Below are 10138 nucleotides of genomic sequence, written 5' to 3' on the forward strand. Positions count from 1 at the left end.
CAGTTACCAGAGTGCAAAGGTTTTACAAGAGCTTGGAATTCAAGACATTCCACAAAAGAATGTGGTTATTTCACATTTGAAAAATATATCAAGTGCTCTGGAAAAATGAAAATATTTGACATGAATGAAATTAAGACATGTTTGGAAAAAGTAATGCACAGCTGTTATTACTACTTGAAAAACAATACTGTTACAGAACAAGACAAAGTGAACCTTCAAGCATTCCCTGTGATATATCTTCTCGAAAGTGATGTCATGGTTAGGGCAAGAGATATTGTCATTGACCTTCATAAAGATGAAGCCATTCGTGGATACATTTTCCAACCACCTGTATATTTTGGTCAATTTTATTCTGTTTTTGAAAGCCTTGGTGCAAGTAAAAATGTATCGGCCAATCATTATGCTGAGGTGTTGGAGAAAATGCACCAAAAACTTGGAACAGATAAATTAAATGCCAATGAGTGGCTTCTGGTTCAAAAAGCAGTGCTTATGCTATTCAAGTGTCTAACAGATGATAACTATGTATCAGACATTTCAATTTCTACCTTGTATCTCCCAAGCAAATTGCATACTCTTGTTTGTGCAAGTGACCTTGTGCTGTCAAACAGCTATGTACTTCAGACTAGAGTGGAATCACTGGGTTTGACCTACTTTATAGGATTTAATGAACTCAAGTTAGATGTAACAGATCCTGTTGGGAGAATGCGATCTCTTCCAGAACGACACAGACCACAGATATTAACATCACTAGTCCAAGAACACATAACAACCGAATGTCAGAAGCAGGCTTACACTGGTGTCTATGCTAGTAAGTATATGCGCACTATAAAATCATCTCCTTTTGTCTCTGGTGTCATCCGGCTTGTTAACCATCAGCTAAACATGAATCACAACAAGCCAATATCTGATGATCAAGCCAAGCAGATAGACAACATGTTCCAGAATGTACAGCTGTGGGAAGTAAATGATTTAAAGACTCATTTGGTATATTCAAAGTCCATTGTACCAAATAGTGAATCCAGCAAGAAATGTTTTGAGGAATCAATTTGCCATAAAGACACAACTGAGTCTACGATTTGCTTATACCTAGACACACGTGCATGCCAATGTGAATCTAAAATGTGTTGTCAAATATCACAAAAAATTGACAGAATGTTAAAAGGACAGATTGGAAGTGCAGCAACACATATGGAAAAAATGCTTCTCATGGATGGGGGAGATATAGCCTCGTATTTGGATGAGCATGAAATAATATCTTCAAATTTTAGACATAACCAGTCTAATACACCTGTGTTTCCACCACCTGGAACTCTCATTCCTGAAGAGTTTCACTGGATGCTTGACAACAATTTTGATGTTTTGTTTGAAGATGAGTATGTTGGCCTGGAAGTCTATGATCCACTGATTGATGAAGCAGGAAAAACAGCAGAAGAATCATTGAACGCAGTCTACATTTATGCTATTGTCAAAGGCATTACAAATAAACATGCATGTCCCATGATGATGATGTATCTAGTTGAAGTTGGAGATGGAAGAATAGAGGAACTACATGGTACAAAACTGTACAAGTTATGCAGAGATAAAAGCAGTACTGGACAAGAACTTGTTCTTTCTAGTGCATCTCCATCTTCACCAGATGATGCTGAACTTGATCTAAATGAAATCTTGAAGAAAATTCGCCAGACACTGAAAGAAGCCTGGGCTAGTTTAGATGTGAATGGACGAAAGAGGGTAATCAAACGGTTGTATCTGAAATGGCATCCAGACAAGAACAATGCAAGTAAAAAAGACCTCTGTACCAAAGTATGCCAGTACATTCAGCTTTATATGTCCAAACTAGACAATGGTGAAAGCATAGATGATATTGATGAAAAAGACACAAAGCGTCCCCCAACATATAATAAGCACTCTTCGTTCTTTGATTTTATGGATAGAAGGTCTAGTTCACACAGGAGTCATTACAACAACTACAGGAAACGTAATAAACACCAGGGTGGCTCATCCTCTAAACACTGGTCTGGCGCATCCTCTAAACACTGGTCTGGCGCATCCTCTAAACACTGGTCTGGCTCATCCTCTAAACACTGGTCTGGCTCATCCTCATCTCGTGGTCATGGTACTTCTGGATTTCATTCAACTACAGGGCAGTCTTTTCCACATCGGCAAGAAGCCAGACGGTGGATGCAGCAAGCAGAAATGGATCTTGAGGCAGCCAAGAAAGGACTTTCAAATCCATCATATGATGCATTCAACTGGATTTGCTTCATATGTCACCAGGTCAGTTTTCAGTTACTCAAGCTTTATTTTTGTGTGCATCTCTTTCTGTCTGTATTTGTGCGACACACACACTCTCTCTCTCTCTCTCTCTCTCTCTCTCTCTCTCTCTCTCTCTCTCTCTCTCTCTCTCTCTCTCTCTCTCTCTCTCTCTCTCTCTCTATATATATATATACATACATGCATACATACATACATATACATATACTCTTCAAAAGAAGAAACGCAAAACCACATTGTCGTAACATTTGGAGAATTGATTTAATTATTGAATGGTGAGTCCGATAATTACCAAATGTTGCAGGATTGTTCACAATTCACTCTAGTCCATTGTGAGTAAGTGATAGGACACACCACCAAGGTCAAGGTCATCTGGAGTCAATACCGGGTGTGGCCTCCGCGTGTGTTGACAACTGTCTGGCACCGCCTGCCCTTTGAAGCAACCAGAGTACGGATGACGTCCCGGGGGATGGTGTCCCACTCGGCCTACAAGGCTGCTGCCAGCTCGGGCAGGGTCTGGGGCTGTGGTTGTCGCTGTCGGAGGCGTCGGTCCAACTTGTCCCATAGATGCTCAATTGGGTTCAAATCCGGTGATATCAATGGCCAAGGAAGGACATTAATGTTGTTGTTCTGTAGGAAAGCCGTTGTGAGACGTGCTGTGTGAGGCCTGGCGTTGTCATGTTGGAACACTGCGTTGGCGTTGGCCATAACTGGAACGATGTGTGGCCGGAGGATCTGGTCAATGTAGCCCTGTGCATTCAGGTTGCCCTGCACGTGGACCAGGTCAGTTCTGCCAGTGTGTGAGATGGCTGCCCACACCATGACACTACCCCCGCCGAATCTGTCCACTTCCTGCACGCAGTTTGCCGCATAACGTTCACCACGACGCCTATACACGTGACATCTTCCATCATGATGTGGGAGCAGAAATCGGGACTCGTCACTGAACCACACCTGTCTCCATCGCAGTTGAGGCCATTGTCGATGAATCTGGCACCACTGCAGTCGGAGTCGACGGTGTTGTGGTGTTAAGATGACACCTCGAACTGGACGTCTGGCACGAATTCCTACCTCACGTAGGCGGTTCCGTACGGTCTGGTCGGATATCCTGCGCAAACCTGGTATTGCTGCGGCTGTGGAGGTGGCAGTAGTCAATCGTTCCCGAAGGTGGCGTACCCGGATGTAGCGGTCCTGCCCGGGGGTAGTGACCCGTGGTCGACCGGATCTAGGGAGGTCACGTGTTGATCCATGTTGCTGGTAACGGTCCCACAGTCTGGAGATGGTGCTTGGGGACACATGGAATGCCCTGGCAACGGCCGTTCTGGATTCGCCTGCGTCTAGTCGGCCGATGGCATTGTTTCTCTGCGGTTCACTGAGACGTGGCATGTCCTGGATTGTCAACTGTCGGCCAGATACAGAGGCCAGGCAAGCGAACACCCTGCACTTTTATACTGTCGGTGTTCATGTTGCACGTGCAGACAACGCACGTGCAGTGGTGACATGGTTTGCACGTGGCTGCGTTTTTGCGAATATTCACATTTTGGAACTTTATTGTACAGTAGCTGCGTTTTATCGAATGTAACCGTGGGAATGTGTTTGGGACATGCAATGACCTTATATTCACAAAGCATGAACCGGTAGGAAACATAAAATCGGAGTTATAACCCATTTGTACCCTTTTGCGTTTCTTTTTTTGAAGAGTATATGATATTGACGATACCGAAATACACGAGAGTAATAATCTCTTGATCATAAAATCTCAAGCTTAATACAACATGTTTTTGTAAACTGTACACGCAAGTTTAATTCCAGTCCGCAATTACTAGATGTTCAAATGACGTAAGAATATATGGCGCGGTGTATTTTTGAATGGAAATGACATCAAACTCGAATGACATCATTTTGGATGTCCTTACATGAAAACAAACTAGGGCTTAACATTTTTTTTGTTTTCTGAATGCTGGACAGCTTTCAGGGTCAAATTGCCATTGAAATGTTTTTATTCGATGACTATGAATGCATACATCAATTATGGAGTGTCACACAAGTACGTTTGCTTAAATGTCAATAAACCTAGTGCCGTGACCTCGATTAATTTACATGTAATTTGCAAAGTTATCAAATTCTTAATGTATGTGATCTTAAAAATATCACATACTTTGATTGCACTGAAAATATAAGATATTATATGATATATATATACATAGTTCAAATGCAAAAGCCTCTAAGTCCATTTTACCTCTTTTTGTGTAAATTCATTTTTTTTGCTGGGATATAGTATGAACCCTTTAACAATAATATTCAGTGGTTATAATAATGTTATAAATAAACTAATAACATGTCAAATTTCCACAAATCTAAGTTTAATGAAAATAGGTTTTTTAAATTGATTTTAACAACATTTTTTGGCAAAACCCATTAAGTCCATGGTCATATTTTTTTTAAAACCTGCTAAATCCACATTGGTATTATGGAGCAGTGGGAACAATATAAAAATGCTAGAAATTATGAAAGCACTTCAGAACAGCATAACAGTTGTGAGAAAATAGGGCATGGGTGGCCTCAGGAAGTGGTGGGAGATTGTTCGAATTAAATGGCATTTTTATTCGAAATTGTCATAGTAATGTAGAATGGTGTTAAAACAGTTCACATGACTCTGAAAAGCAAGAGCAATGTAATACTTCTTGGGCCATGCATAAAGGTATCCCCTAATCAGGACACCCAAGCATTCTATCCCATTTGTGTGAATAAATTATTGTAAAATTCTTAAAGATAAAAGAGTAATATTTTAAAGTCTCTGTGGTCACGAAAAACATCTGACGTGGCCTAGTCCTCAGTCATTATCACTGTCCTCCAAATCCTGAATCCCGCCATTTTGATCATGGACACCACACAGAGCATTTTCATAGAAATTCCACACCGCCAGATTTACTCCAAGTTCATCGAGAAGTTTAAGAACGTCGTTTTTCTTGGCAGGTTTGATACAATTGATATCACGGGCAAGTGTTGGTTGGAACTGACTCCACTTTTGCCCTCTTTTGAGAACTGCATGGAGGCAGAAATCCCCAGCATATGAAGGTTTGAAACCTATCTTCTTCCCAGCAACCTGGAGTACCCTAGCATCACTGATCTTAAATGAGCGTTGCGTTTTACAAAATGCAGCAGACTCGCTTTTATAATCATAACATACCCAGTCTTTGCCATACTCGTGAACAGTTCCATGTTTGCTTAGAATGTCAATGTACTCTGTTGGCAATAGTATTGCCTCTTTTTTGCGTATATCCTGTTCTATCCTTCCAAATGCTTGATCTGCCGGAAGGAAGCTATGTCCACGAATCGGAAAGTGGTAATCAATGGTAAGTTGTGGATATATTTGACTACGGAAAGCAAACAGCATGGACAAAATGTTTATATTTTTGTTCTGTCCATAGCTCGAATCGGAGAACAAACGGAGGTGTTCAGTCTAAGCCAGATCTTGATTGGCGACAGAACTAAAATAGTGTTGCAATGCTGAGGCTACCATGTTGCTATCCTTTCTGTTCTGGTGCTCCATCCAAACAAAAAGATCAATATCCTCTGTTCCCTGAGCCTCGCCTCTCCCATGGTGTCAGACAACACTGAATACGTAAAGGTATAACTGGCGGGAATAGTAAGTCTGTCCAATCGGCGATTTTGGCAGAACCAAGTTTTCCATAATATCAAAACACACGTCAAACTGTTGCCCACATCATTCCTAATGTTATAAAAAGAACGGGCTCGGCGTCGATGAAACATGAAAAGGGTGATCTGTTCCCACATCATTCCTAATGTTATAAAAAGAACGGGCTCGGCGTCGATGAAACATGAAAAGGGTGATCTGTTCCCACATCATTCCTAATGTTATAAAAAGAACGGGCTCGGCGTCGATGAAACATGAAAAGGGTGATCTGTTCCCACATCATTCCTAATGTTATAAAAAGAACGGGCTCGGCGTCGATGAAACATGAAAAGGGTGATCTGTTCCCGCTTTTCCTCTTCAGACAATTCTGGGTTCTTAATCTGCATTCGGAACTTAACACAGGTGGAACAAATATCTTTAGCTGGATGGCCAAATGCAAGGTTGAAGTCGTAAACAAACACACTCCAATAGAGGGCGTACAAAACTTGTTTATGGTTCTGATCGATGAACATCTTGTGCATTTTACGTACACTTAGATCGCTAGCTAGGTATTTTCGTCCTGGTGCTCCGCGGCGGGCATAATGACTAGCCCGGCATGTAAAGGTCGAAATATGAGTGCGAATCCTCTCCTTTTTTAAGTTATGTTTTTCTCTGTTACGAGTGCCACCACGATTTTCAGGTCGAGCTTGCCCAGTTTGTAACCAGTACTTGGCAATATTCTGGACACGGTCTTTCTTGATACCTGAAATGACACAAAGCACAGTGGTGTTAGTTTAGAAAAAAGTGCTATTGATCAAGAACACATATTTGGGTCAAATTAGATCTGCAGACATGTCACAGTGTCAGAGCTGAATTAGTAAAATCTGCATAAGAATGTGCAATCTTGGGGCAAATTCTGCATTGAAAATAATGCATTTCCCAACCATTAAGCCATTCATAAAATCCTGAGGTCAAAGGCCAGACAGGCGACTGGAGTAGAATTTTAATTTTCAAGAAAGTAAAGGAATGTTTTATTTAACAATGCACTCAACATTTTATATATGGTTATATTTCTTCACACATATGCTTAAGGACCACACATATATAAAAATACTTTTTATATACATCATCCCACAGACAGGATAATACATACCACGGTCTTATACAGTTGTGGAGCACTGGTAGGGATTGTTTTTTAAGAGTAGTGAATTGCTGTACTTACAAAAATGCTCAAGAATGTTGGCTGACAAACTGGGACTTCACTTTTATCTTCTTTCAGTACACTGTATTTCACACTAATACCCCTACTTCTCTGTTTTTCTTCATCATCTACCCTTGGGCGCCGACGCTTGCATTGAGTCACAGTCATGTGTGTAAGAAAAGCAGCATTCTGTTTGACTTTGTCTGTGGTGGCATACACATGTTTTTTTATGAAAGCCAAGTCTTTTTCATTCATAGCAGTAGCAGTACAGAAACCAACCTTGGTGTGTGTACACGATACATGTGAAACCTTTCCGTCGCCGCTATATCGGGCCTGTTTAGCTAAGTAACGCGCTTGCTTTGGTTCACTGCGTTTTTTCTTTCCCGATGATGATTGAACAACGGGTTCCTCTAGTTCATCGCAATTTTTCATTGTATATGCTAAATTATTATACACAAACCACAACTTTCACTGATAGAAGCAAGCGTTCATGGACGCCACCATATTGAAATGACGTGACGTCATTCAGCGCTCTGGTTGACGTAATGCATGTTGCGGCTTTTGCAAAAGAGCCATTATGGCGTTTTGCGGGTTCTGCGAAAAATGCTAAGCTTTTGGTAGGATTTATAATGGGACTTTGCGAGTTTTGCATTAAAATGATTTTATTTTCAGATACTAGGCACTGAAAGCTACAGTATGATGCATGAATCTCATTTTTTGTGTTGATGGCATTTAGCGGGTTTTGCGCCTGAACTCTTCATATATATATATATATACACACACACGTACATATGTATGTATGTATGTACACACACGTACATATGTATGTATGTACGTACGTATATACATACGTACATACATACGTACGTACGTATGTACGTACGTACGTACATACATACATACATATATACATACATACATACATACATACATACATGCTTCAATAGCTCAGAATGTGTCGTGGCATGTCTGCAAGTTGCGGGTGATTCGGTGCCATAGGTATGGCATGGGACAATTTGTGAAGCCCGAAAAGATTTAATTATCCACAGTACCAGTACTGTCTGTATGTAATAGTCAACCTCGACATACATACAATATATAGATATTCATACATCAGTACATACATACATATATGGGCCATTCTCCCAGAAGTTGTCACTTTGCATAGTAGTACTTTGTAAAAATAATGTTTTTGAAATATGATGTTTTATAGTTATGTCTCATCTCTGGAGTCAGGTGAATGTATTTCAATTTCAAGCAGTAATCTTTACATAGGATTTTATTATTTAAAAAAAATGTGGAACAGTGTCTGATAGCAATGGCTGCCATGTTACGGTGTTGACATAACGGTACTTTTTTTTCTTTTAATAAAAACTCGAAATATTTTATATATTTATATATATTTTGAATATGTGGTTATTTGGACACTTATTAAAAAATATCGTAATATAATGTTACGGTATGGACCATTACGGTGTTGACAAAATGTAACAAAAACACAAATTCCCACTCATTATTGTTGATTAGCTATGTTGAATTACCAAGCTATCTTCTAAGCATCCATTTATGATGATAAATATGTATCAATATATTAATTATGCCCGTTGCGGTGTTAACAGAGAATAAACATACGCAGTGACCCATCCATTTTTTGCCTGATCTTTTGTAGAAAACTAAAAAAAAAAATTGCGGTCAATTGTTAAATTAATGAATGATAAACATAAAGTATATCATTTCAGGCAGCAGAGAAAGCTTTGAAGGCCATGCTCTATAATAATGATGCTGAACTCGCTGATCAGATTAGATGTCATGACCTCCGTTCTATTGCTCGGAACCTGCAGTGTGGATCCATTGATGACCTGTTGAGTCTTGTGGAAAGGTTTGAGGCTCTTGGATGCGACTACTACAGGATGAGATATCCAGATCGCCTCTCCTTCCCTCGGATTCCTTTCAGTCTCTACAGCCAGCAGACTGCTTCAGAGGCTTGTCGCCACGCAGAAGACATTGTTTGCTATGCCAAGAGACACATGCCTTGAAAATACATGAACAAATTATGCAAAGTGGGGTAAAGGTGAGTGATAATTTCCTTTCTCATATGTGTATCTGCTGTAAAAAGTTCAGTGTATACTTAAATACAGGGAGCAGGTGTATGTGTATGTGTGTGTGTGTGTGTGTGTGTGTGTGTGTGTGTGTGTGTGTGTGTGTGTGTGTGTGTGTGTGTGTGTGTGTCTGTGTCTATGGTGTGTGCGAGAGTGTGTGTGTATTTGTGTGTGTGTGTGTGTGTGTGTGTTGTGTATGTGTGTCTATGGTTGTGGTGTGTGTATATGTTTTTGTGTGTGTGTGTTTTGTGTGTGTATGTGTGTGTGTGTTTTGGTGTATGTATTGTTTTATCTTTGTGTGTGTGTGTGTGTGTTTGTGTGTTTGTGTGTGTTGTTTTGTTTTTGTTAATGCACACACACACATACATACCCACAATGCACACACACACACAACCCCCCCCCCCCCCCCACACACACACACACACAAACAGAAAGGAACCTATAGTCCGTCCTACAGGGAACACCTTTTTTCTTTCTATGTAATTTACTACAAGTTATTTATTTCTGAGCCAACTGTTTTCTAAATTAGACACAAAAATAGTATGTTCTTGTTATTTTCAAAAAACATTTTCTTTTCTTCTTAGTCAAACAAAACTGAAATTATTTACAAGAATAATTTTTGTAGGATGATGAGATGGACTGTACCGGTACATATAATATCACATATACAATGTATACACAGCTCTAGGCATTCAAAAAAAAAAATAATCATCAATAAAACTATGGCTATACTTTCATGTACGGTACCGGTAATAATAAAAAATATAATAATACACATTTATTTTTCAGATTATGTGGATCAGCTAGTACATGTAGTATTCTAAAGCAGATACAATTCTGGAAACCACATGTGCATTGAATTACCAAGATGGTAGTCTTCCTACAACTTAATAGACTTTCGGGCACCTGTTTACATCCACTACACTT

At 39.9% G+C, this 10138-nt stretch overlaps 2 protein-coding genes across 2 annotated transcripts; both read left to right on the forward strand.

Moving 5' to 3' along the window:
• Positions 1-153: 153 nt before the first annotated feature.
• LOC121381724 (sacsin-like) lies at positions 154-2004 on the forward strand (the record flags this gene model as incomplete). Its single annotated transcript, XM_041511071.1, has 1 exon — positions 154-2004. A coding segment is annotated over exon 1 (1851 nt), but the record flags the coding sequence as incomplete, so codon positions are not given.
• A 92-nt stretch (positions 2005-2096) lies between these two features.
• LOC121382251 (sacsin-like) lies at positions 2097-9174 on the forward strand. Its single transcript, XM_041511783.1, has 2 exons — positions 2097-2277; positions 8852-9174. Exons 1-2 carry the CDS (start codon positions 2182-2184, stop codon positions 9146-9148), a joined length of 393 nt encoding a protein of 130 aa, XP_041367717.1. The 5' UTR covers positions 2097-2181; the 3' UTR covers positions 9149-9174.
• Positions 9175-10138: the final 964 nt, after the last annotated feature.

Source organism: Gigantopelta aegis, chromosome 9, assembly GCF_016097555.1.
Source record: "Gigantopelta aegis isolate Gae_Host chromosome 9, Gae_host_genome, whole genome shotgun sequence".
Taxonomy (NCBI): Eukaryota; Metazoa; Mollusca; class Gastropoda; order Neomphalida; family Peltospiridae; genus Gigantopelta; species Gigantopelta aegis.

Excerpts from the sequence above, each read along its gene's own strand:
- LOC121382251 (XM_041511783.1), top strand. The coding sequence starts at position 2,182 with ATGCAGCAAGCAGAAATGGATCTTGAGGCAGCCAAGAAAGGACTTTCA. Across the intron at positions 2,278-8,851 it reads TTTGCTTCATATGTCACCAG|GCAGCAGAGAAAGCTTTGAA; the intron begins GTCAGTTTTCAG and ends ATATCATTTCAG.